At 49.0% G+C, this 26,355-nt stretch overlaps 2 protein-coding genes across 6 annotated transcripts in view; both read left to right on the forward strand.

Annotated features, from left to right (window-relative positions):
* The window catches only part of Kif4a (kinesin family member 4A), a 124,333-nt gene extending 120,781 nt beyond the window's left edge, over window positions 1-3,552 (forward strand). Inside the window, exons 29-31 of the mRNA XM_005401621.2 lie at window positions 840-956; window positions 2,570-2,692; window positions 3,201-3,552. Of these exons, the coding sequence (XP_005401678.1) occupies window positions 840-956; window positions 2,570-2,692; window positions 3,201-3,404 (444 nt within the window). The 3' untranslated portion in view covers window positions 3,405-3,552. The remainder of the gene's footprint in view (window positions 1-839; window positions 957-2,569; window positions 2,693-3,200) is intronic.
* Window positions 3,553-6,383: 2,831 nt separating this feature from the next.
* Gdpd2 (glycerophosphodiester phosphodiesterase domain containing 2) lies at window positions 6,384-16,732 on the forward strand. 5 transcript variants are annotated; one of them, XM_005401623.2, is made up of 17 exons: window positions 6,393-6,491; window positions 7,124-7,189; window positions 8,095-8,207; window positions 8,461-8,564; window positions 8,866-8,959; window positions 9,164-9,223; window positions 9,463-9,561; window positions 9,738-9,831; window positions 9,973-10,118; window positions 10,243-10,325; window positions 10,437-10,587; window positions 12,985-13,206; window positions 13,442-13,590; window positions 15,324-15,471; window positions 15,614-15,696; window positions 15,943-15,971; window positions 16,062-16,732. In XM_005401623.2, the coding sequence occupies exons 3-17, from the start codon at window positions 8,103-8,105 to the stop codon at window positions 16,112-16,114; spliced, it is 1,620 nt and encodes a 539-aa protein (XP_005401680.1). In that variant the 5' UTR covers window positions 6,393-6,491; window positions 7,124-7,189; window positions 8,095-8,102; the 3' UTR covers window positions 16,115-16,732. The 5 variants fall into 5 exon arrangements, with proteins under 5 accessions (XP_005401679.1, XP_013358339.1, XP_005401683.1 ...); XM_005401622.2 differs by lacking the exon at window positions 7,124-7,189 and having other exon boundaries at window positions 6,384-6,491; XM_013502885.1 differs by lacking the exon at window positions 7,124-7,189 and having other exon boundaries at window positions 6,384-6,491; window positions 12,985-13,101.
* The last annotated feature ends 9,623 nt before the right edge of the window (window positions 16,733-26,355 follow it).

A 26,355-nucleotide genomic window follows, 5' to 3' on the forward strand; every position in this document is an offset into this window, starting at 1 on the left:
TGTATGAAACTACTCTGAAAACTGTAAAGGGCTACCAAATATAAATGACTATTTCATATCCCCAGTAGCCTATTAAAATGTTGGGTGATTGTAGTGTTGAGTGAGGACAGAGCCCAGACTGACAGTCTACAAAAGGTAGAAATGTGAGGTGGATGAAAGTACAGTTACGCAATCTAAAGGAAAACATCAAGCAGCTGTGCTAAGTCCTTAAATATACCTAGCTGTGCTACCACCCAACTCACTGTTCTTCACTTTGCTCATAAAACTGCCATAAAAATCTTTGTCTGTTGCCTTGCATTATTTTTTTGGCTTTGTTTTTTGTCTTTTTGAGACAGAGTCTCACTATGCAGTTCAAGCTGGCCATGAGCTCACTTTATAGCTCAGGCTGGCCTTGAACTTGCAGTGATCCTCCTGCCTCAGCCTCCTGAGTGCTGGAATTGCAGGCGTGCGCCACTATGCCCGACTTGCCTTGCATTATTATAACATCCCTCTCATCTGTCCTTCAAGTATTCTGCCAGAAAAAGAAAGTGGCATGAGAGAGAATGGGATGGAGTCATAGCTCATGCACAGGGCATTTGTGTGACTGCATCTATCATGTGTGTAGTGACTGTTCTATACCACCACAACAAGTGTTTATCTGCCATGACATGCCTAATAAACCTGGGATAATTCTTGGTGACCAGTGTTTCACAAAAGGAGAGGACTGAGGACACTGACATTTGATAAGGTTGATGGTATTTTCCATTTTTTCTAGACAAGCTTGCAAGTGAAGGGAGGGCATTTTAAAGTAGTATTCTTCTCCTTTCAATAATGTGTCTTCCCATAATCCTGTTTTGCAGTGCTCCTGCAAGGGCTGGTGTGGGAACAAACAGTGTGGGTGCAGGAAGCAAAAGTCGGATTGTGGGGTGGCTTGCAGCTGTGACCCCACAAAGTGTCGGAACCGCCAGCAAGGCCAGGTAGGATTGGTGATGTTCCCCGCACCACTCCCTCAGACCTCGCACTAGTCACTACCCTTTTCTTCTGTCTTGCACCCTGAAACCTAGAATCTCCTGTGCACCTCTTCCTACTTTTTCACTTTCCCTCTGCACCCAGGAAAAGAGACACTTTATTCTCAGTCCTTCTTCCTTGCTGCTCGCCTGTCACCCATTCCAGGAGATCCCCAGGTATTCAGATCCCCACCCCCAGTCTTGGAGATAAAGTTCCCATTTCTGAGTCTGGAACAAGAACGGGAAATCAGGCGTTTACAGACATAGGCGCACAGGATCAGACTAGTCCAGAGGCTTAGCTGGAACTGAATGAGCCATATGCTGAGGTGGCAGCTTCCAGGAAGGAAGTTAATCCTCTGATATCTTGAGACGTTAGATATTAGACCCTCTCCAGGGAACCAGCTATTCCCAAAGTCTAGGAAAAGACCCACAGGAGCCAGGTCTTTCTACTAGCCGCTGCTGCGAACCTAGTTAACTGTGGCCGTCTTCCTTGTATTGTTCTTGAGAATACAAGAACACTAACTCGGGGAAACAAGGTGTGCCCAGAAAAGAGCGGCACCGAGCAGGTCAGCTTTCTGTACTTGCCGTATACCTGCCTGTCCACGGCAACAGCACATTGCTACTGTTCTATGTGAGGTACAACAATTCCAGCAGACTCCATGTAATGCGCATTCATCGTGCATTTCTTAAACATCTACATGCAGACAGTTTTGCCGTGGATTTTCTGTTAAAAAGATTTCTGACATAAGTACCAGAGGACCAAAGTGTCAAAGCAGAGATCAGACTAAGGGTCGCAGAAGTAGCAGGGACCTTAAGGGTTCCCAGTTCCCAAGGTTTTTCATTTTGGGTTCTAGAGGCCTGTAGTTGCTTGCTACAGGGGAAGGACCTGGAGAAGGGCATGACCTGCATCGATTCCATCCCCTTTAGCCAAAGCAGCTGGCTCATTGCTTCCATATTGAGCTTCCTCTGAGCATTTCGGTTGTGAAAACCACTGGTCTAGTCCAGTGCCTTCATTTTAGAGAGAGGCAAACTAAAGCCCAGAGATAAGTTTCAGTGATGCACTTGATATTCCACAGCTGGTCATGAAAACTAAGATTAGACTTCAGGCTTCTGACTCTTAATACAGCTCTGTTTCCATGACAACAGACCATAATTCCAATCTGAGCTCTACACAGAGTCACCTTATTACCTAAGGGAATTCTTTCATTTGGACTCAGTTTCCATATCTGAAAGGAATACTAATACAGGCAACACCCTATAGGAGTGCTAGTTCAGACTGTAGAGAGGGGAGGTTTAATCAAAGAAATAAGCAGGGCTTGCCTTGCTTTGAACCTTGCCTCGTGATATGTCCTGTGCTGCTATCTTCAGACCTTTGCCTTCAAAAGCTGCTTCCAAGCATTCCTTCATTCCTTTAAGGAGAGAGCATGTTGAGCCCAATGACCTCCCTGGTCACAGTCCCTAATACTTACTCAGACTGACTGGTCAGGCACTCAGACCTGGGATCTCCCTGGTTAGAAAGGAGCACACTGATTTTGTAACCCTGGGAGCCAAATGCAGAATATGCCTGTCTGCTTGGTTTTCAGGATAGCTTGGGCACTACTGAGCGGACTCAGGATTCTGAAGGCTCCTTCAAACTAGAAGATCCTACAGAAGTAACACCAGGAATGAGCTTCTTCAACCCTGTCTGTGCCACTCCCAATAGCAAGGTATGGGAGCTAAAAGGCAGGCACTAGGAAACTATGTTAGCACCCTTCTCTGCATTAACGAAATGCCAGAGCCTGGTGAGAGAAAGGTATAATCAGCTTGCTGAGACCTGGGAATTGGGAATAGACTAGAGCAGGGGATTTTTTTGGTTTGGTTTGGTTTGGTTTGGTTTTTTGCAGTCCTGGGGATAGAACCCAGGACCTCATGCACACAAGGAGAATGTTCCACCACTGAACTATACCCCCAGGCTTTTTTTAAGTTTCATTTTGAGACATAATCTTGCTAAGGTTCCCGAGATGACCTCCAATTTTGCAGTTCTCCTGCCTCAGCCGCCTAAATAGCTAGGATTATAGGCATATACCACCATACCCAGCTAGAGTGTTTCTTTTAATACAGTAATCTTAGGGATACCTCATACTACTGAGAGTGTCCTGAACATTTGTCGTGGCTCAGCTGGGCTGAGCTTCTGCCCCTATCCAGAGTCTATTCATACCTGTCTGTCCTTCCTAGATCTTGAAAGAGATGTATGACGTGGAGCAGGTGCTATCAAAGAAGACTGCTCCAGCTCTCTCCTCCTTTGACCTACCAGAATTAAAATATACTGCAACAGAATCCCAAGAAAATAAGGCTCCAGGGAAGAAAAAGAAGCGGGCCCTGGCCAGCAATACCAGCTTCTTCTCTGGCTGCTCCCCTATCAAAGAAGAGCCCCACTGAGTTGGTGCCATCATCTGGAACCCTCGTCTACCTTGGGAGACATATTCACGCTGCAGCCAGGAGAAGTTTTTAAAGACTACTCTGGATTTCAGGTGTCTTGCTGTTGAGGGGACAGAATGTTATTAAAAGGAAGGAACCCTTTTTTGAATGTTGGCCGTCTGTCTTCTGTCTTTTGTCCCAGACTCCTTTTACTCTTTCTTCTCCAGAAGGTGTTAAGCCACCTGCTGAAGACAAAACCAACTGACCTTCCCCTAGTGACTCCTGAGGAACCAACCCCCAGTAGCATCTAGCTCTTTCTTGCTTCTGAGCAGTTGTGTGACTTCTGATGGAGATGAGGCCGAGGCTTCCCTCTGTGTCATCTCAGCTTACACAGGAGCCTGGCCCAGCACGGAAGGCTGGCTCCGATCCTTCACCTCGCCTCAGGAATGGAGCCGGGATCTTTCCTGAATTGACTCTGGATATTAAGTCTTTTAATAGGACTTTCACTCGTCTGCCATGGTAGTAAAGTAAATGAAGTATTTTAAAATGTTAAATAAATAAAGCTTAACCTGTGTACTGTTCAAGAAGATCCTTCTGCACTAGAGAAGAAATAAAACTCTAACTTGTGTTCTTAAGCCTCTGAGAAAGCTATTGAGATTCATCACAACATCCTGGCCCTTCCTGCCTCTGGGGGGAAAGGTGCTTTGAGGATGGAATCCTGGGCCTTGTGTATGCTAATAAGCACATGCTCTACCACTGAGCTCCATCCCCAGCCTGCCTCCTATTTCCCAGAGGATAGTGGAGGGCATATTGTTGTATCTGTGTTGCTTTGCTACTCTAGGAAATCAAAACAATGTTAGCAAAGCCAGGGCCCTTACCACTCTAGCACCTGTCTGACCTCCAGACTTGGGAGAAAGGACCCACATTTACTAAGCAGCTCAATGTTCCTGCCATAATTTTCTTATCCTGCACCAAAAGAAATGCTCGGGATAGGCAGGCCCTCATTTTGCAGATGAGGAAACAGAATGTATCAGTGGGCTTCACATCACTATACCTGAGATCACTTACAAAGAGAATAGATTGATTTTAATCCGCAGTTTTGGAAGCACCAGTCCACGATTCGCCCTGGCTCTGTTGCTTTTGGACCTATGGGGTGAGACAGCACATCACAACGAAAGAAAGTGCAGGAGCAAAACTCCTCATTTCAAGTCTGAGATGCAAGGAAGGGGGAAGGGTGTACTGCCCCTGGCAAGGGTGCACGCCCAGTGAACTGAAGACCTTCCACTAGGGCCTACCTCTTAAAGGTCCCACAATCTCTCAAATAGTGCCATGGGCTGGGGACTGAGCCTTAAATACATGGGCCTTGGGGGTTCATTTAAGTATCCAAGGTATAGCACTGAGGTACCAAGAAGTTAGGTAATTTATGTAGTCACAAAATTAGTAAGTACAGAGCTAGGGCTTGAACCCAGGTCTCATGTCTAATGCCCTGCTGCCTGCGTTATGGACATGGGATGGGCCTGGGCCCACACTACTGTTCAGTTCCAGGGCAGAGAAGCACTGGCTCCTTGCTGTCTCCTTGGAAAGGGGAAAGAAGAGGCAGGGGTTACTCGCTGCTGTACATCAGGCTCTCCATCTCTGCTTAAAGCTCGAAGGGGGCCAGCCCTGGAATGCCATACGCAGGCTGCCGAATGCACGTGTAGCCTTCTGAGAGTTCCCAAGCCCTGGGAACTATAGCTATGCATAGTAAATCCCAGCCCCCTTCCCCTACAAAACTTTCCAAACTAGCCCCAAGAACTGGAAAGCCAGAACTTAAATCTACCCTAGACCAAGCGAAGGAAACTGAACTGCAACCTGCTTAGAATAAAGCTGGCAGAGGACTGGGTGACCTGCTGACCCTCCTTGGCCTCCTGCCAACAGGCAACCCGGCTTCTCTTTGCATTTTAATTCCAAGGGAGCCTCTGTGGTTGCCAGCTAGAGCCTTCTGATACAATGGGAAGGCAGAGAGGGAGGGGGCGGGCTCTTGGCAGAAGAGAGCTAGTCTTCCTTCTCGCTGTTGGAAAGCCAGTGCCTGTGGGGGGAGGGGCAGGCTTAACCCAGGAGAGAATATCCTTTCCCACCAACTGCTTGTTAGCCTCCAGGCCTGAGGGACTGCATCAGCCGAAATTCAGAGAGGGACTCCGATCAAGGCAGCCCCCAGTCCGCAGCCCGTGCCTTACCGGAAGCTGACCGCAGTTGCGAGGCTGCCCTCTCCCCTGATGCTACAGTAATAGCATCTTTTGTATGTGTTCATCTTCCAAAAGCCTGTGGCCCCAGCATATATACACTCTTCAGGCGATTCTTAAGAAGGAACTAAAGATGTTCTGAGGACAAAGTGGCGACGATGCACGTCTCAGTGTGTCCTGTACGAACATCTCTCGTGTCAAGTGATGGAAGAGGAGGCCTGCTAAGTGTCACCTGGGATCCACAAGGTCTGTGGGGACCCCTGGCCCAGAAACGGGGCAGCCGGCTGCCCAGAGTGCACGAAGTAGCTTTACAACTATGTCTCTTACAGATGCGCCTTGCAGCAGTGGAAGTAGGAGCCCAGGAGGAAAGGAGGCTAATGGAGGCTGTAGTCCCAGCAAGCTGGACACTAGACGTTAGACTTCCTCGCTCGCATGTAGGCCTTTCCAGGGGGCTGGCAGGGCCCCTTCTCACTGCCAACTTGCAGATCACCTCCCCCAGCTTCCCACCCGCCCCCTGTGCCCTCAGCCCTCCCTCCCTGAGCAGCACAAAGCCCCAGCAGTGACGGGGAGGGGAACAGGGAGGGACAGAGGGACGGGAAAGGCTGCACAAAGGAATTCCTCACCCTCAAGCCCCCTGACCGCAAATGAGTAAAGGAGCAGATCTGCTCTCCCTCCCACCCTGGCTGGCCCAGGCCATAGAGCAGCTGCAGGCCTTCAGAGAGGTCCCACACACTGTCCTGTAGGTGGCAATAGTGCCACCTGTTTGACCGGTGGGGCTGAGCCAAGGACTAGAAGAGGGAGGAGGCACACAACTCGGAGAGAAGCTGTAAAGCAGTACAGAGCAGAGAGCAGAGCAGAGCGAGAGCAGAGCTGCGGCTGAGAAAAGGTGTGAGGGCTCGGAGGCTGAGGGCTACAGGCGGGAGGTGGGGGGTGAGGACCGGCTCTGCCCGGCAGGGAGGCAGGGGTCAGGCCCAGGGCTTGGGCAGCACCCCTGTCAGGTCCCCTCCTTGGGATCTGCAAGCTGCTGAGATCCTGGAGGGAGGTGGGACTCTGGAAGGCAGCCTGGAGTGCAGGGGCGGGACCCCAAGGGAGGCTGAGGTGTGTGGACTGGGGTTCAGAACAGGCCACTGCACCCCAGCCTCAGAATGGGCAGAGACAGGGGCCTGCCTTTGGCTGAACTTTCTCCTGGGAAGGGGCTCAGGGACGGGGGAGAGGTTTCCTTCCCCCACTCTGGCCCTCTATGCCTCCACCCCATACCCCAGCCCTCCTTTCCCAAGGCAAGCATAGCGTAAGGGGGGCAGATTCAGGAGCAGCTGTCCCCTTCCTCTTTGCAGCGTCCGGCCACTGTGTACCCCCTGAGACTGCACAACCTCTAGGGAACCTGGATAGCAAGTGGTCCTGTCTCTTAGACCACACACACACACACACACACACACGCACTTTGGGTGTATCGGGGACTTCTTTACATCGTGTCATCTGGAAACCCATTTGTACTGACAGCCACTTGTGCACACACAGATACATATGCTGACACAAACCACACACCACTCGCGGAGTCAATCGCACATCCAGCCCAGCTTGGAGGTCAGTTTGGTCTCACCCACAGCCAAAAGCATAAGGCACAGGGAAGCCCAGCTCCAGGATAAGCATGCCCCCATACGCATGCACCTTTGTCCTGTGTGTGTGGTACTTTCACCAAAGCTAGCTTAGAGGGTGGGGCCCCTGCAAGGTGAAAGGCGAGGACTGGTTTCTGGTGGAGTGGGGGATGACTGGGTGGGACGGGACCAGACAGGAGCGCTTGGATATTCCAGATGTGTGCTTTTAGGGAAAAGTTTCCTTTAGAAGTCTAGAAATTATCTCCTCAAATCTTCCTCTTATTGGCAGTGTCCTCTGCTCTATGAAAAGTGGACATAGAGACTCTTTAGTCAGGGCTTTGTGGTTTATATAATCTCTGTATCCATAGCAACTGGCCAACTAGCTGGGCCTCCCTTTGCCCCAGGTCAGAGCTAGAACCTCTGCTTCAGGTTACTCCTACTTCCTGGGGTAGAACTCAGCATGGGGCTGCCTCAAGCTTGGCCAAATCTGCCTCAACTTGCTGAACTGAGTTTGCCCCACCCTGGGCAGTTTCTCCTGAGTCTCCACCCTGGGCAAGCACTCCATTCCCATGGCTAGATGTTGTTAAAAAAGGAGGAGCTGGAGAGAGTGAGTATGCATTCTGCCTGCATGTCCCACTGACTTTCCACGTACCAAGGATAAATGGAAAGAAAGACCCCAGACATTGCCCCTCTTTGCCAGGCTTGGAGCCAGGGCCTTTCGCCTCACCCAATCCAGCGCTCTGGGCCTGGCCTGCCTGGTGACCTCCCTCTGCTACTGAGCAGTGGCCCCAGGCCTCTGCCCTTCCCTTGGGCTCCTCAGATACACTGGGAGGGAGGCTGGGACTGGCCCTCTTCCAAGGTCCCTAGGAGATGGCCAAGTGTCCTTTCCGCTAGGCCTCACCATGGCTGAGTCGCCTGGCTGCTGCTCCGCCTGGGCCCGCTGCCTCCACTGCCTGTATAGCTGCCACTGGAGGACCTGCCCCAAAGAGAGGATGCAAACCAGCAAGGTGGAGTGGGGCTGGATGGGGGAGGCTGGAAGTCAGAAGACAGGATGACTGGAGGTGATAAGGAAGGCGATTGTGCTCACAGGCAGCTGGGAGGAAGGGATTTTCTCTCCCCAGGGGAAAATCTCCCTGAAGTATGGAAAGCGGTGGGAGCAGACAGGAAGAGCAGGGCGGGAGGCACCCTGGCACTGCCACCCTTCGGGGATGTGGCATGAGATGGGGATCGGCTGCGAGCTTCTCTCCTGCTCCTTTGCAGTGCGACTGTATCTGGCTTGGCCTGCTCTTCCTCACCTTCCTCCTGTCCCTGACCTGGTTGTACATCGGGCTCATCCTTCTCAATGACCTGCACAACTTCAATGAGTGTGTCATGGACAAACCCTCTTCCTCAGCATATTCGTCAACCTATGCCCCATCCTGGGCCCCTGGGAGCTCAACCCCCACGGTCAACCCGTGCCTAAGCTCTCAAGCCTGGTTGTCCTGCTACCCAACTGCCCTAGAAAATCCCTCCCTGAAATCTGCCCAACCCTGGGGCCCCTGGCCCGATGAAGTGCTTTCCCCCAACTCCCTTCTCTTCCTCCTCTCGGAGTCAACCCGCCCGACTCCACCAGGCCACTCTGGCAGCCCCTTCCCCCTCTGAACATCTCCTGCTCCCCTCCCACAGATTCCTATTCCGCCACTGGGGCCACTGGATGGACTGGTCCATAGCATTACTGCTGGTCGCCTCTCTACTGGTCACATACGCATCGCTGCTGTTGGTGGGTCCAGGGACGGCTGGCCCAACCCCCATTTTACCCTTTTTTTTTTCTGTTTGGCTCTACCTTCTTGTGCCCATTCTGGCCATTGAGGGGAGGGAGCTGATGGTTGGGTGGGAGGGAAAGAAGTGCCAACCTGCAAAGCCCACCTCAATGAGCTTGTCCCCTGCCTGGTACCTCCTAAGTCCCGCCCCCCCCTGCCCCTAGCTCCTGGCCCTGCTCCTGCATCTCTGTGGACAGCCGCTGCATCTCCACGGTCTCCACAAGGTAGGGCAGGGGCGGCAATGAGTGAGAGGGGTGGCAGGGCCTGGCGCTTGGCTGGCCATTCGCGGAGGACCGTTTGATCCCCGGGCTTGAGCCCCGCACCTGAAGCCCAGGAAATATTTGTTGAAAGAAGGGAAGTGGATGTGTCTAGGAAAAGAAAGATACTGTCTCAGTAGAGGAACCCCAGGTAACCATGAGTTTAAATTGACCAAGAGGGGCCCATTCATCCCTGCCCCCGCCAGGTGCTACTGCTCCTTATTTTGCTTCTTGTGGTCACCGGCCTTGTGGGACTGGACATCCAATGGCGGCAGGAGTGGGATAGTTTACGCCTGTCACTGCAGGTGAGTGGCCCATCTCCAGTGCCTAGGTAGGAGCCTTGGCCTGGGGCTGATCCCAGATTATATTTGGCTCCCTGGTCCCCCAAGACAGCAAGTAGCTTGGCAATTCCAAAGGTCGGGCCCCAAGGAGGGGAGGGGCGCTAGGAAGAAAAACCTTCCTCGCCTGCTCTCATCCACAGGCCACAGCTCCAGTCCTGCATATTGGAGCAGTCGCTGGAATCACCATCCTGGCCTGGCCTGTGGCTGATACCTTCTACCGCATCCACCCGAGAGGTGCTGACTCCACCCCCACTCTCCTTCAGTGGTCATCAGTGCTCCCTCCACCCACCCAGTTTCCAGCACCTGCAGCCTACTTTCCACCCCTAGAGCGCCTCCGTTGCCCTTTCCGCAAAGACTGTCCCCCACTCCCCACAGGTCCCAAGATTTTGCTACTGTTCCTCTTTTTTGGAGTTGTCCTTGTCATCTACTTGGCCCCTCTATGCATCTCTTCACCCTGTATCATGGAACCCAGAGACTTACCTCCCAAGCCTGGGCTGATAGGACACCGAGGGGCCCCCATGGTGAGTGGCGGGCAGAATGCTGGGGGAGTGGGGAGGGTCTGCTCTTCCGGCTGCGGCGGCCAGGTCTGTGGATACCCAGACTCCTGCCCTTCCCTGCTACCTCCTCACCAATTCCCTTTCTCAGCTGGCCCCTGAGAACACACTGATGTCCCTGCGGAAGACGGCCGAATGCGGAGCTGCTGTGTTTGAGACCGATGTGATGGTCAGGTGATGAGGGTGGGGCTCAGGGGATCTGGGGAGCTGAAGGACACGGTGGAAGAGCTCAAGAGAAGATGGCCAGCCCTAGACTTGGCCCTCTGACACACACTGTGCCCTCAGCTCCGATGGGGTCCCCTTCCTCATGCATGATGAGCAGCTAACCAGAACCACGAATGTAGCCTCTGTGTTCCCATCCCGGATCACAGCCCACAGCAGTGACTTCTCCTGGGCAGAACTGAAGAGACTCAATGCTGGGGCCTGGTTCCTACAGGTGAGAATGGCACCTGGGAAAAGACAGTCACTCAGGGACACTCAGAGAGGGCAGAGTTCATTCTGCTGATAAGCACTTGCTGAGCCTTGTGCTGGCCAGGAGCAGCCTCTGCCTTCAAGTCACCCCACCTACAGTAGTAAGGAAGAAAGCCTCATCAACAGGCGATTAGAATGGGAAATCTAGAGCAATAAAAAATACTTTTCTTGAACAGAGAAGAGAGAGAAAAATCACACTCCGCTCTTTGGCCATAGATGTGGGAGTGATCAGGCGTGGATTTGACCGGAGGGGAAGCATAGCAGCCTGTGCTATGAGTTTGCTCCTGAGATGGACAAAGCAGGCCAGGCGTGGTGGCACACACTTGTAATGCCACAGCTGAGGCAGGAAGTTCACAAGTTGAGATTTGCCTGGGCAACTTAGCCAGACCCTCTGTCAAAAGTAAAAAGTTCTGGGGATATAAGTGAGTGATACAGGGTTCAATCCCCAGTACCAAATAAAATAAAATAAAATAGAAGGGATAAAGGAGGGGCTGGGAATTCTTTTTGCAGTGCTGGGGATGGAATCCAGACCCTCACAATGCTAGACATAGGGCTGTGCTGCTGAGCTACACCCCCAATCCATGGGACAGGGAATTCTAGTAAGAGGGAAGAGCATGTATAAGAGCCAAGTACGAAAAACTGTGTCTCCAGAGAACAAGAAGGGTTCAATATAATTGGGAGAGACAACTCATGGAGGTGGTAAGACACAAGAGACGTGGTGCTAAAGGGCTTTGAAAGCCAGGCGTGGTGGTGCACATCTGTAACCCCAGCACTCGGGAGGCTGAGGCAGGAGCATCACCATGAGTTCAAGGCCTACCTGGGCTTCTTAGTGAGTTCAAGGGCAGCCTGAACTACACAGCGAGAACCTGTCTCGAAAAGGGAGGGGCATATCTTTGAATGCCAGATCCAGAAATGTGGACTTCAATCCTGTAGGTGCTGAAAAAACATTTAAAAGGATACTTTATTTTTTTATTTCTTCTTTTCTTGATTACAAAGGTAATACCCATTCATTATAAAAAAAAAAAAGAAGAAGAAAAGAAACCATCCAAGAAATAAAGTAGAAATTAAAGTCTCCCTTGTCTGGAACAATCACGGGTGGAGACATGCACACACATTTATGTAAATTTATATAGTTTATCTCTAAATATTATATAATAGATTTATATGTTAAACATATGTATTACATATGTATTACTTTAAAATATATAATGTATTTATGAAAAATTAAAACTATATATGTATACACACTTTATTTTGCATAAATAGGGTTATGACACAGATTCTAACAATTTGCTTTTTAAAAAATTTAACTGTAAGCAAGGTGGTGCACACCTGTAAGCCCAGCACACTGGGAGATTGAGGCAGGAGGATCACAAACTTGAGCCCAGCCTGGGCAACTTAGTGAGACCCTGCCTCAAAATGAAAAGTGAAAAGGGCTGAAGTGTGAAGGCCCTGGGTTTAATCTCCAATGCCACAATTAATCAGCATAAAAATTTAGCTACATACGATGGCATGTCAGAGTGATTAAGAGCTAAGGATATCTGGGTTTGAATCACGGCTCCACCATTTGCTAACTATATGACCGTGGGCAACACTTCTTAGTCAATCTGTGCCTCGGTTTCCTCATTGTACAATCGGAATAGTAACAATACCTACCTTGTAGGATTATTGGGACAAATAAGTCAGTTAATACAGAGTGCTTAGAGCATTGTCTTGCACACAGTAAATACTACAATAGGTACTCAATAGTGTTAGCTTTATCCCTGTCAGGGATTAGAAGATGAGGTCATTCATTGATACAAAGGAAAGGAGAGCAGAATGCCACAAGCTTGGAACAGCCACTAAGGGGAATGCAAGAGGGAGCAGATCAACAGCAGGCAAACATTTTGTTAAGCAGCACTGAGCAAAAAACAAAAATACAATGCCGGCTGTCCCTGTGGACTGTTCAGCCCTCAGTTCTAGGGGTAGAGAAGGCAGATATGAACCAAAGTTGAGGAGTTGTAGGGCAGGTGGGGCAGGAAGGGAGCTGGGAGCACTGTGACAAAGTATTGCAAGCTATGGATGCAGGTGCAGCCAGAAAGGAGCTGATGACCTGGAAAGAAACCATGAGACGGGTTAGGATCCCATGAGACGGAAGAGAAAGGGTACTGGGAGAAAGAAATGAAACTAGAAGGGTAGGGGACTGAGGTCACAGAGTAGAGTACAGTATTAGATGGTCGGGAAGAGAGCCACAGTTTAGAGGAAGAAAGACCAGACTCAGGCAGAAGCTGGACACCAAGTGAGGGAAACAGGAGAAGATGGCAAGGCTGGGGCAAAGTCTGGCGGCCTCTTGTGGTAGTGAAATGATTTTCCTTTCTTATAGAGGAAACCCTTCTGGGGAGCCAAGCAGCTGTCAGAGCCTGATCGGAAAGAAGCGGAGAACCAGACAGTACCAGCATTAGAAGAGCTACTGAAGGCAGCGGAAGCCCTCAACCTTTCGGTCATGTTTGACTTGCGCAGACCCCCACGAAACCACACCTACCATGACACTTTTGTGAACCAGACACTGGAGACTGTGCTGAGTGCAAGGGTGCCCCAAGCCATGGTGATGTTGCCAGGGCTCCCAAGAGCCCCCTCCTTTTTTTAAGAGCCCCATTTTGTCCCCCTTCCCACCATGCCTTTGAAAGCCTCGAGGACTCTGAGGCTTCCTCTTGCCCCAGTGCCACCTCCACCCCAACCCAGCTCACAAGTCCCATTCTGCCAAACCTCTCTACCCCTGCTCCTGTCCCTAGAACCCCTCAGTCTTCCTCATCTCCATGTCCCTCTTCCCTGAACCACAGGTCCTTTGGCTACCGGATGAAGACAGGGCTAATGTCCAACGACGAGCACCCAGAATGCGCCAGATATATGGACAGCAGATAGGCAACAGAACTGAGAAGCCCTGGCTTCTCAACCTCCCCTATCAAGACCTGCCATTGTTGGATATCAAGTAAGTGCCAGAGCAAGGGACTGAGTGATCCCACGGCCTAATGGCAGGAAAGAACCAATGCAGGGAAGGCAAAGCGCATTCATTCATTCACTCATATGACAAACATTTTTTGAACACTTGTGTATTGGGTATATGTATTGCAGGCTTTGAGGGTGCGAACATACATAAGGCATACAAGGACTCCCACTTTCATATAATTTACATATTAGTGAAAGAGCTAGATAGTAAACCACTTAAAATGCTTGCATATTGAGTAGAGCTAAGTATTATGAAAATAAAAACCGGGGAGATGTAGTAGTGATTGGGGTTCAGAGTGAGGGGCTATTTCAGGGGGCAGGGCAGCTACATTAGGAAAAATGGCTAAAGAGGTAACATCTGAACTGAGACCTGATGGTTGCAAGAAGCCATGAGGAGAGCAGGGATGATAGCCTAATGAGCAAGGGAGAGGTGAAGCTAGAGAGGTAGGCAGGGGCCAAACTGGCCATAGGGATTTTAGCTTTTATTCCACACCAAAAAGCTCAGAGTAGGGCTGGGGGCATAGCTCAGTGGTAGAGGATTTGCCCAGCATGCACAAGGCCCTGGGTTCCATCCACAGCACTTAAAAAAACAGACAGAGAAAGAGAGGGGGTGGGGGGAAAGAGAGAGAGCAGTGTAAAAGAGGATGGATTTAAGGAAGAGCTGGGAGAGTCTCAGCTGTGAACTGGGGTGCAGAAGCTGACCCATCGGTAAACATGAAGGATTTCGAAGCATGATGTTGCCAAGGTCTTTTATAGTGTCCCTGTGGTTGAATAAAAAATTGTGCACAGAATGTCAGCTCAGTTAGCGTAAGTCGTTCAAGGACCGTTCCCCAAGTTGTCACCAGGGAAGGAGACGTGTCATAAAATCCATCACCTTCACTTTGTCCTGGTCAAAATGGACTGCTAATCATGTTTCCAAAAGATGTGAATTAGTAATGAATACACCGATGATCAGTCAAGGCTCTGAAAGGCCTAAGTACTTTACAGTGACGGGTCAAAACTAACAAGGTGACATGTAATAGAGATAGATGTAAAGCCTTATCTTTGAGGCCCAAAAGAATTTCAATCATGCAAACACGAGAGAGGAGACATCGGCATCAGCAGGACCACATGTGGAAAAGCCCAGGGCTTGGACATGGGCACAGTGAGTCATCGGTGGGAGATGACATTACCAGACCTAACCTGATTCTGGGCTGCCCAACACAGGCATAGCGCCCAGAGGCAGGAGGAGATCATTTTGGCCTACCGCTCCAAGCTGATCCAGGACAACATGTTGAAAAGCAGGTTCCATATTTTTAAAGGAACATTGAGAAAGTGGGGCAAAGCCAGATTAGAAAAGTTGCACAGTAAAGGAAATAATAAGCCAAGCCTCAAGAGTAATGGTTGAAGGAATTGGGCACATTGGACCTGGAGAAGAGAAAGCTCCAGGAGATATGGCCTCTGTTCCTCAGCCTCCTAAGAGCTATCATGGAATAAAGCAAAGAGACACATTTGTGTGGCTCCAGACGGCAAAGTTGGGGCTTGTGGACGGATTCTACCAGAAGACAAGAGTTCAGCTATGCAAAGAAAGTCACCTCTGGTCAAGGGATTGCTATACAGAGTTAAAGTGATACCCAGCTTGGCAGTGAGACTGTGGGTTCAAGGACACGCAGGGGGCTGCCACCATGTTTCATGTACCACAGTTCTGGATGTCCCATTTCTTTCTCACTTTGACAGGGCACTGCACCAAGATAACGTCTCAGTGAACCTATTTGTAGTGAACAAGCCCTGGCTCTTCTCTCTGCTCTGGTGTGCAGGGGTCGATTCGGTCACCACCAACGATTGCCAGCTGCTGCAGCAGATGCATTACCCCATCTGGCTTATTGTAAGGGCCCTTGGACTACTGCCATTCCTTTTCTTCTCCCGTCTCTGATTCTCCTTAACCCTGTCCATTTCATCCTTATTTCCCCCCAAATACTAGCTTTGGGAGTCTGGCCAGTGACAGGGGTCTTTTCCTATTCCCACAGCCTCCTCAAACCTACTTAATGACGTGGATCGTTACTAACTGCATCTCCATCCTGCTGCTGTTATGCACCTTCCTCCTCCAAGGGTAAATACTTTGTGCCTCAGCTTTCTAGCTCCTTACTTTCCCCAGGCCCTTAGTGATAAAGCTGCTTCACATTCACATGTGCTGGGGACTGGGGTTTGGGCTGTTTGTTTCCTTTAAAAGCTTTAGGTCCTTCTTTATATCACCATATTGGTTTGACCCTGGGAAAAGCAGTCTGTGGGATCCCGGGGTTTGAAGGTCCTGCTTGAAGTTGGCTGGACTCACAAAGGAAAGCTTTTCTTCCTATAGGAGATGTGCTAAGGAGAGAGAGAGAACAGGTAAGAAATGCCCCGCCTCGCCTCGCTTTCTCCTCCTAGCCTTCCCTTTGCTCACTCCATGTGTGACCCGCCCTCTGCTCACCTCCCCAGGGCTCGAAACAGCAGTGCTGCTGACCAGGATCAACAATTTCATGACAGAGTAAACACCCTGCCCTGCCCTTTCCCCATCTAGTATCTAAGGCCTGTCTTCATCGCTTACCTACAAGAGAGGGAGAAGGGCCCAAATGGAATATCTTGCAGTAGTGAGTTTTGGTGGGGGCCAACTTTACCAACGGGAGTTTTGAACAAAGAAGGCCCTCTGCCTGGTGATGGGAAGGCCCTCATGCTGCCATGGAATCTGCTTCTCTTGGGGTTTTGACATGGGACAGGTGGGAAGACAGTGAGTCATGAGAAATTTCTCCTAAAATGAAACTAGAATGAGGAAGTAAAAGGGCAATTGCAAGGTAGTGTCTCCGACCTGTGTGCACACATTCTTGCGTAGAAGGCACAGGGTGTGTCAGGGGTGGGACAGTTTGGAACACTGACGGATAAAATGACATTTTCGGGAGAACTACAAGGTGATGGAGACACAGTCCCCGTTCCACGCATTGTTTTCACGATCCTTGCAATTCAGCGAGGGGTAGGAGATAAAGAGCCCATCTAGTCATGTAATTCTGTGTTTACAGGTGGCTTTTTGCTGTGCACAGTCTTTTCTTTGAGATTGGATGGTTTCTGTATCTTGTCTGTTAATCTGGTACTCAATGAATTTAATTCCTATTTGATCACAGTCTAATCTTTTCGGTGCTGGGGCTGGGAAGAGACACCTTCCATCTAGGGTTGGATGTGACATGACATTGAAGGGTCATGATGGGGAGATTCGGGGGTTGGAGGTGGGAGAGCCACCTGCTGCAGTGAAGGACTGTCAGAGGCCAAGGGGAGAGTAGCCGCCTAGGGGCGCGTTCCTGGAGGCCCAGGCACCCAGCGGAGGGTTGCGTTGTAGCTCCACCTTGTGGTCACCCGCCTCAACAGGAGGGCCTCATCTGTCGTCACCGTGACGTACTGAGAGTCACCTGTTTTCCGTGCCTGTTGGCGACTTGTGTCCTTGACTTCGGACTCTGGGGCATGGTCTGATTTCCACAAGTTTTCGTTCGTCGGGACTGCGCGCAGGTTCTGGTTTCTGGCCCAGCCTTCCCCTACAGGAGCAAGTGTCCCAGAGTATTTGCTGCTTATGTGTCCATGGCCAAAGTAGTTGAAATGGCCAGTGCGGATCTGGCATAGGATGAAGAAACTGTAGAAAGGGGAAAAGGGAGCTCAGGCAAAAAACAAGGGCAGGAGAGGGCCCTGTGGCTGACCCTAAAGTTCTCCATCACACTGACCTTCTCCCTAGTTCGTGCCTCCACACAAAGTCCAGTCGAATTAAGGGGCTGATCAGCCAGGAGGCTCAGTTCGCGATTCCTCTCCCCTTGTCCAACTGGGACAAGACCCTGATCTTGAGTTGTAGGGCAGTCGCGAGAACTACAATTCCCAGTATACCTCTGGGCATTTCCGGTCCCCCTTCGCTCTGACGCCCCGCCCCCCTCCATGCACACCCATGTACATATACACTCATGCACAGAGACACTCAAGCGGCCGTACACAGCAACATACCTGGCCTGCAGTTGGTGCGGGGGTCGAGGCACGCGGGGAAGCTGGAGGCTCACGGAGAGCCAGGGCCGCGGCTGCTGCCCGGGTCCAGGTCTTGTTGGGTGTCCGCGCCGCCTGCCGCCGGGCAGGTCTCCTTCACACACTGCTTTTCAAGCTGTATTTCCTTACTTTTCACCGTTCCCGATCCCGCCCCTCAGTCAGGCCGACTACCGACCTCAGCTCTGGAGCCCCCAGCCTGTCAGGTACTGCCGGGCTGTCACCTCTTAACATGTACCACCACCCTCATCCCTTCTTGTCTGCCCCCCGTCCCTCCCCCAGGCTAGCAGCACTGCCGCCTCTTCATCCCTCCTCTCCCCCTCCGACCACAACCCCGTCGACCTCCAGCTTCTCCACCCCCACAGCCCCAGCCTTCCAGCTCCCAGGCTGTCAGCTGCAGTCCTCTAATCTTAGCTTCCAGACTCCCCACCAGAACGCCAGCGCCCAGCTCCAGCCCTTGCTTCTAGCCACTAGCCTTGGGAACTCAGCCCTAGGCCTGTCATCGCAAATCCTTACTCTCTTCCCAGGAAGACTGGACAGCTATACCGCACTTAACCTCCGTGAGGCCTTGCGGGAGGAGGGCCAGGGGGAGCTGCTTATTGGGGTTCACTGCAATTATTCGTTATTTTTAGCTGCTGACTCACAGCTCCTGGCATCCTGGTTTGGGGCTAGCAGGCTGGGCTAGGGGGATATTAATAGAGCGGAGGCACAGCCCCGACCCAGTTCAATTTGGAGACATGGAGCAAGGATCCTTCCCCCGCCATCCTGCTTTTGTGGAGATGCCGTGGACCGAGGTAGTGACTGGGCCAGATACTGTCTGGCTGTCAGTTACCTCAGCCTGGTATCCATACCTTGGAACTCTTTTTTTTTTTTTTTTTGAGACAGGGTCTCACTATGCAGTTCAGGTTGACCTTGAACTCACTTATGTAGCCCAGGCCGGCCTCAAACTCACAGCAATTCTGTTGCCTTAGCCTCCAAGTACTGGGATTACAGGCATGCGCCACCATGCCTGGCTATCTTGGAACTCTTCAGGGAAAGCCCACGAGGACACTCCTGGGCACAGCTCTCCCCTAAGCTTGCCACGGCTTGGGACTCTGCCACAATGAAGCTTCTGTTGTACTAGCTGTGAGGGCACAGGCAAGACTTGATGGAGAAGTTACTGCGGCCGTGGCCTTGGCCTGCGGGGCTATTCTCGGGCCAGAATGCTAGGTTGCTGGAAGGAAAAACTGTGGATTTCTGGTCCCCAAAGGCCCTCATAAAGCAATGGTACTTCAGTGTGATCCTCAAACCAGACATAAAACTAGGAAGCTGCCGAATTCCGTTTACTACCTTCCCCTTCTTTATTTCTTTCCCTCTTTTGGGGCTCTGCCTGTACTCACAGGGGTCCACAGACTCGTGATCTCTCCCTTCTCCATAGAGAAACCCAATTCAGGAAAGGCACTGAGAAAACTTCCCCCACTGAAGTATGGATGATCATTTACATAGTGTCGTTCCTGGGGGCCTTTTCATTTTAATGGGCTAAAGTAAGTCTCCCAAATGCATACGTACATTGGGAATGGTGGGGGAATCTTGATACCTTACTGATCACCAAAATTATTCCCACCCTCTCCTAATTTGCTAGAATTTCCCTTGACTACAAGATGCACAGCCACAGCAATGCCCATCACCTACCCGTTGCGAACCAGAAAGTTTTGCCTTGGATGATCTGAGTCTAGGGCCCAGATGAAACCACATTTAGGGTGAAGGTGTTCGCTGGTCCACACACAAAGACTGAGGTCACTTGATGAAGCTCTATTTTTAAGAATGAGCTCAGATTATGAGACAGCAGCCAGCAGCGCGGCCCCAGCCCCGTCTATTTGCCGAAGGGCGGGACAGGCGGTGGAAGGAGAGAGAAAAGGTTTTTCTCCTCTAAAATCCCTTCCGGGAACACCTCCGTAGCCTCAGTCTCAGTTCAGGCCGCCCGGTCGCCTAGCAACCACAGCCGCCTGCAGGGGCGTGGGGGCTGCTTTCTTCCGGTAGGGGGCGTCTATGTCCCTGGGCCCTTGGACTAGCGCCCTGGCAGTTGGGAGGCGGCTTCCTTAAGTGTCAAAGTGTCTCAGTGTAGGTGACCTTCTCCCAGGCTTCTCAGCCTGGTCTATACTGAGTGTCAAGAGAGCCTAGGGCACGAGAGAAGCTCACTATGAATCTGAAGAGATTTTACTCAGATTCATTAAAAAAATGAAAAGCGGGAAGGAGAAAGGAAAGATAGGATGAAGGAGTCAAAGGGGATGGGGCAGGACAAACTTGTAAGGACAATTTGGCCTTCTCCAGTCACTCCAGGCTTAGCAATATTTATTCCTCAATCAGAGTAGTTCAGAAGGCCTATCATATAGGGGGATTTCTCCGGAGCTACTCTTAAAATGTAGAAAGGAGTCCTGCAAACTGCTAAGCATGTAAACTACGGCTGAGTTGTAAAGACTGGCTACCAGTCTAGCCTGGACTTGGTCATTAAAGAAGACATTTATTCATTCAATAGTAAGTTACACTAATTCACTGTGTATCAGGTGGTGTGTTAAGTGTTCTACATTTAATCATCACAAAAGTGTTATGATTATTTCCATTTCATAAATAAAGAAATTGGGTCTCAGAGAAGTTAAATAATGTCCAAGGTCACACAACTGGTAACTGGGTTGGATCTGACTGAACAACCACTGTATGCCAGGATCTAAGAATACAGATCTATATTTGTGTCTCACCTAATGACAACTAGTCTCTTTCTAGGATCGAACTAAGGATGTCATCTCCTCTATGAAACTTCTTTTAAGTCCTTCCCTACCCAAGAAATGTCAAGAACGTGCTTTTCTGTACACCTCTCTGAAACAGCCCTTTACCTAAGTATTGGAATGGTCTGCTTCTATATTTCCGTTTCTCAAACTTGGAGAACCTTTGCAACAGGGCTCGTAAGTTCACATCCACTTGAATGTCTAATAGGCATCTCTAATTCAACATGTCCAATTCTGAACAACTAACATTTTCCCCCCATGTTCTTTCCTAAGTCATCTTCATCCTTGTCAATAACAATTTTACTTTCCCAGTTGCTCTGACAAAAATTTCTTGGGATTACACTGTATCCAATCCATCAGCAAATCCTGCCATCTATACCTTCAAAATATACCCAGAATTCTGTCACTTATTACCTCCAGTCCCACCATCCTGGTCCAAGCCACAACCCCCTTTTAGCTTGATTGCTTTTGACTAGTCTTGCTGCTTCCACCCTTGTTCCCTGTGGCCTGTTGTCCACAAAGGAACCAGGCCAATCTAGCTAAAACCAAGTCATATCATGTTAGTTCTCTGTACAAAGCCCTCCGATGGCTCCCTAAATCTCTAAAACTAAAGCCGCAGTCCATACAATGGTCTACAGGGCCCTATGCAATCTGATTCCCTTTTAAACTTCTAATCTCATCTCTTGGTACTCTTTCATTTCCTCACACTGTTTCAGCCACTTGGTCCATCTTTCTCTTCCTTGTACAAGCCACATAAACTTTACCTAGGACCTTTGCACTGGCCGTTTCTTTGCTAGGTTTACTGTTCTGGATGACTCACTTCCCTGAAGTCTTTGCTCAAATGCCAACTTCTCAGTGAGGCCTACCCTGCCCAATTTATTTAAGATTCCTTCTGTTCTAATTTCCAGATTACAGTAAATACTGCGTATAGAAGACCAAGACAAATGATACCATTAGGGAAAAACCAGACAAATCCAGAATGTAGGATATTCTACAAGATAACTGAATGATACTCTTCAAAAACAGACTATAGTTAATTTTAAAAAGAAAAGATGGGGGACTTTCGGTTCTGGACCCCACCAGAACAGACACACTTCTCCCTATTCCTCACACTAAGTACAGTAAAGCCTTGAACACTGTATATAAAACAAACGTAAGAGTCTGGAAGGAGAAAAGGACAGACTGACTTGGAATCACAGTGACCGAAACTCATGGTGATGAGTTCCCTGAATTTTCTTGTTGCATTGTATATCCCAGACTGGGTGCTGCAGAAACCATCATCTTAGAAATGTCATTGCAAATATATGGGATAAAATCCTCTAACAAAGGTCTGTTCTCTCTGGCCAAAAGACCAGTTTAGCCAGACCGAAAAGTTATAAACAACAACCAGTTCAACAAAATACCGCATAAAAACTATAGCTTCCCCAAGCCTAAAAAGGCCAAGGAGAGAATGTAGACTTTCACTCTGTCAAGGCTCCCCCACCTGTCTTGGGTAGTGTGAGCAGAGACTGACTAGAGAACCTAGACCTCCATCCCCAGAGGGTAGCAAAGCCTCCTTGGGTGGTATCAGAGTGCAAAAGGAGGCCTAGTGGGAAGTTAAAACTTTCAGTACCAGAAAGCATTAATGAGTTTAAAGCTCTCCCCTTCTCCTCTTCCCAGCGTCTCTTCTCCCTCCTGACTGTGGTATCAGTGCATGGTGCCTAAAGAACAGCAAAGAGGCACTTCCACCCCTCCCAGCCAGAAAGGCATCAGTGAAGGGCCGCTAAGGAGCTAGAAACTCCATCCTTGCTCAGCAATGAGGAGGAGCCCCTGTCTGATATATCTACTGAGGCCAATGGGAGGGCTTGAACGTTAACCATTACCTGGCAGTAACCAGGCAGTGACCCCTTCCTCTGATGATAATGGTGTCAGAAAGGCCTACCCAAAACAAAAGATTTAAATAAAATCCAGAGTCTCAGAACAAAATTCCTAGGATGCAGTAAAAAGATACTCATAATACCAAGAAATAGGAGACCTTCAAGTTAAATGAAAAATTGATAAACAGATGCCAACATGTAAATGATAGAGGTTTCCATTATTTGACAAGGTCAAAAGTGGCCAACATAAAAGAGTTTCAATGAGCAGTTCTAAACAAGTTCAAAACAAATAAAAAATTAGAAAATTTTTGCTGGGTGTGGTGGCACATGCCTGTAATCCCAGCGCTTAGTAGGCTGAGGCAGGAGGATTGTTTCAAGTTTGAGGCCAGCCAGGGCTACAAAGCGAGTTTAAGACCAGCCTGAATTGCATAAGGAAACCCTGTCTCAAAAAGACAAAAAATATAATTAAAAAAAAAAAATTAACAAGTTTTGGTAAGAAAATAGGAGATGTAATGAAAAATCACATAGAAATTTTAGAACAGAAAACTACAATAACAAAACTAAAAACCTCAGAGGATGGGCTCAGCAGTAAGATGGAAAGGACAGAAGAGTCAGTGAACTTGAATACAGAGCATTAAAAAATACCCAATCTGAATAGCAATGAGCAAACACACTTTATTTATTTTTTTGTCTTTTGTTTTTGGTACCAGGAATCAAACTCAGGACCCTGTGCTTGCCAGGCAGGTGGTTGTGCCGCTGAGCTATATCCCCGGCCTACACGCTTTAAAAAAAGAAAGAAGCAGAGCCTCGGTGTTATGTGAGATTATAATAAAAGAACTAACATTTATGTTATTAGAGATCCAGAAGAAGAAATGGACAATGAGCTTGAAAAAAGTACTCAAGAAATAATGGATGAGCAGGGCACAGTGGTACACTCCTGTAATCCCAGCACTCAGGAGGCTGAGGCAGGAGGATAGCCACAATTTGAAGGCCAGACTGCACTACATAGTGAGTTCAAAACCAGCCTGAACTACATAGATCCTGTCTCAAAAAATAAACAAGCAAAAAAGAATCGCTGAAATTTTCTCAAATTTAGCAAAATACAGAAACCTACAGATTTAAGAAACCCGACAAACCTCAAACAGAATATATTCAAAGAATTCATACCAAGACACATCATAATCAAGCTCTTGAAAACTAAAGACAAAAATTGAAAGCAGCAAGAGAGATAAAAACACCTGGTCTATAGGAAAAAACAAGACGAACATCAGTGTATTTCGCATCAAAACCCATAGGCACCAGGAATAAGCGGCACAGCATATTTCAAGTGCTTAAAGACAAGAACTGTGAACCCTGAATGCTGTATCTGGTGAAAATGTCCTTCAGTAATGAGAGGGAAATCAAGACATTCTCAAAGGAAAACTAAGAGAATTTGTGCCAGCAGACCCATTCTACAAGAATGCCCAAAGAACTTCTCAAAACAGAAGGAAAATTATGAAAGAAGAAATTGTGGGATCTCAGGAAGGAAGGAAAAATTAAATGAAGCCAGGTATGGTGGCACATGCCTGCAATCCCAGCACTCTAAGGGGCTGAGTCAGGGTGGAAAGTTCAAGCCCAGCCTGGGCAACTTAGCAAGAACCTGCCCCCAAATAAAAAATCATTTGAGAAAGTGTGGATGGGGATGTAGCTCAGGGGGAAGGCCTTGTGTTCAATCCCCATTACCTCAAAAAAAAAAAAAAAAGTAAAAATATGAATACATAAAATAGACTTCCCTTCTGTTTTCAAAATATAAAAGGCAAATTTGCCAGGCACAGTGGTGCGTGCCTGTAATTCCAGCTGCTGGTGAGGCTACAAGATCACAGGTTTGAGGCAAGCCCAGGCAATTTGGGGGTTTAGCTCAGTGTTAGAGCACTTGCCTAGCATGAACAAGGCCCTGGGTTGAATCTTCAGTACTGAAAAAAAGGGCAAATTTGGCCAAACTTCCAAATATAGACTGAACGTTAGATGATATGAGAGTATTGTTATTTTTCTTAAGTATTATAATAATATTATGGTGATATGGAAGAATGTCTCTATGACCAAGAGATGCATGCTGGAGTATTTAGAAGTGAAATTCAATGAAACTTACACTCACATAGGTGAGAAGAAAAGAGTGGCAATAGAGATGAATAGAGAAAATACAGCAAGATATCACCTACCATTTGTTGACTTCACAAGGAAGACATGCTGGTGTTCACTGTACTATCCTTTCAATGGTTTTGTATATTGATAAATTTTCATTCTTAGAAAAGTTAGAGGATAGATATGTGATATAGATATGTCTAAGTGCAGTAAAATGTTCATGAGAATCCAGGTGGTGGATAGTTGCTTATTCACTGTAAAATTCTTTCAATTTGTCTGTATGTTTGAAAATTTTCATAGTAAAAGGTACAAATAAAAAACTTGGAGAAAAAAATCCCAACCCAGTGTCCCCTGCTAGCATTCCCAATCTCTCTTATCGTGACACACTCTTTCTTTTACCCTCATCACCTATCCCCACATGTACTGTAAAATTCACTTATTTACTGTGCTTATTTTTGTGTGTCCGATCACTAAAATGTAAGTTCCCCAAGGATAAGAATTTGTTCTGTTTGCTGCTATATCCTCAAATCCTAGAACAGTGTCTGCAATGAATATCTGTTGAATTAAAGATGAATTTCTATCGTTAGCACCTATGTCCAGGTCTGGTACGAAGTAGGTAGGTACTCAGTGAATGTTTGTTGAATTGAACTCAGACGTAAGGTCTTAGAATTTAAGTGGACCTCTTGTACTAGAGTGGCTCGGAGTGTAGACTTTGGAGCCAAATGGCAAGGAATTGCATCCTGACTCAGTCACTTTCAGCTGCGTTACCTAGCTGTGTTAGTACTTGTGAGCCTCAGCTTATCATTAATGAAATTCTAAGAATACTATTACTACCTTGGTACGGTTTTTGTTTGCATGTAAAGCACTTAAGACTTTGTAAAGACTCAATAATTGATAGCTAAAGACAAAACCAAAGGAACAAAAAGAGTCTTCCTGGCTCATCAGCCTCCCCTACCCTCCCCCAACAGTTGGAGCCAGGAGAGGATAAGGAAATATCCTTGGATAGTTATTCCCAAGACCTTCTCCAAGCTCACAGAATAGCTTCTCTTGCTTCAAGTCTCTTCTCGTCCCTTCTCCTGTCCTGGACCCTTTCCTCTTAGCAATCTGAAGCTCCATCCCCCATCGTAACTATCATAACCACATAACCAGGGATAGGGGTGTGTGGATCCGGGACAACGGCTTACAGTCTTCTGCTACCGCCTACTCTAGGGTTGGAGTTCCCTCGCTGGTGATGTAAGGAGGTCGAATGTGAGGTCACAGCCATTTCAGGGGCCTGGAGGATGAGAGAACAATGGTCCTGGGGAGAAGGCACTGACAGGAGAGCAGGCCTCGTATGCTGCCCTCTTCCTTGGTCTCTTGTAGGAGAAAGCACCTTCCTCACCCCGTTCCAACCTCCTTTGGTCGGTTCTGCTACCTCGAATCATCACTTCTGGTGGTTTCAGCTCAGAGCAAGCCCAGGGACCCATTGAGCATCTTTCTGCAACTCCCTCTTCGAAGTGGGGTGGGGTGGGGCTGGGGACGGGCTGAAATCGGTGATATAGGGGTACGACATCGTGTGCTTGAGCTCTCCAGCGGTCCAAGCCCCTCACCCTACCCTAGGGTTGGCAGTGCCCCAGAGATCTGGGAAGCTGGGGCTGAGCCTGGGGGCACCGCTGCTTCTGTTCCTTTAAGGAGCCGCTGTTTAGCATTCCTGCCGCTGCCGCTGCCTGACTCTGCACGCTGATTGGCTGGAATCAACTGAGAAGGGAGCCAGGGAGAGATGCTCTTGACTCCACTCAGATCCATCCTGGGGACCAGAGCAGAAGCGGTCCTCGCTGCACCCAGTCTCTGCCTGGGCTCCCACTTCTTCTTTGCCGCTGGGCCTCGGCCCAGGAGCCACGACGGGCGACACGGAGCCGCCAGTGCTAGAGGGGGAGCCCTGGGTGCGGGGCAGCGTGGGGGCAGAGGCCCCGGGACGCCCGCCCGGCCCCAGGCCCCGCTCCGCCC

Source organism: Chinchilla lanigera, unplaced genomic scaffold (genome assembly GCF_000276665.1).
Source record: "Chinchilla lanigera isolate Chin_1 unplaced genomic scaffold, ChiLan1.0 scaffold00074, whole genome shotgun sequence".
Taxonomy (NCBI): Eukaryota; Metazoa; Chordata; class Mammalia; order Rodentia; family Chinchillidae; genus Chinchilla; species Chinchilla lanigera.

Bases quoted from the DNA above. Each gene is read 5' to 3' on its own strand.
- Gdpd2 (XM_005401622.2), top strand. From the start codon at position 8,103: ATGGCTGAGTCGCCTGGCTGCTGCTCCGCCTGGGCCCGCTGCCTCCAC. The intron at 8,565-8,865 runs GTGTGTCATGGA...CCCCTCCCACAG, and splicing joins GACCTGCACAACTTCAATGA to ATTCCTATTCCGCCACTGGG. The intron at 9,562-9,737 runs GTGAGTGGCCCA...TCTCATCCACAG, and splicing joins GTTTACGCCTGTCACTGCAG to GCCACAGCTCCAGTCCTGCA.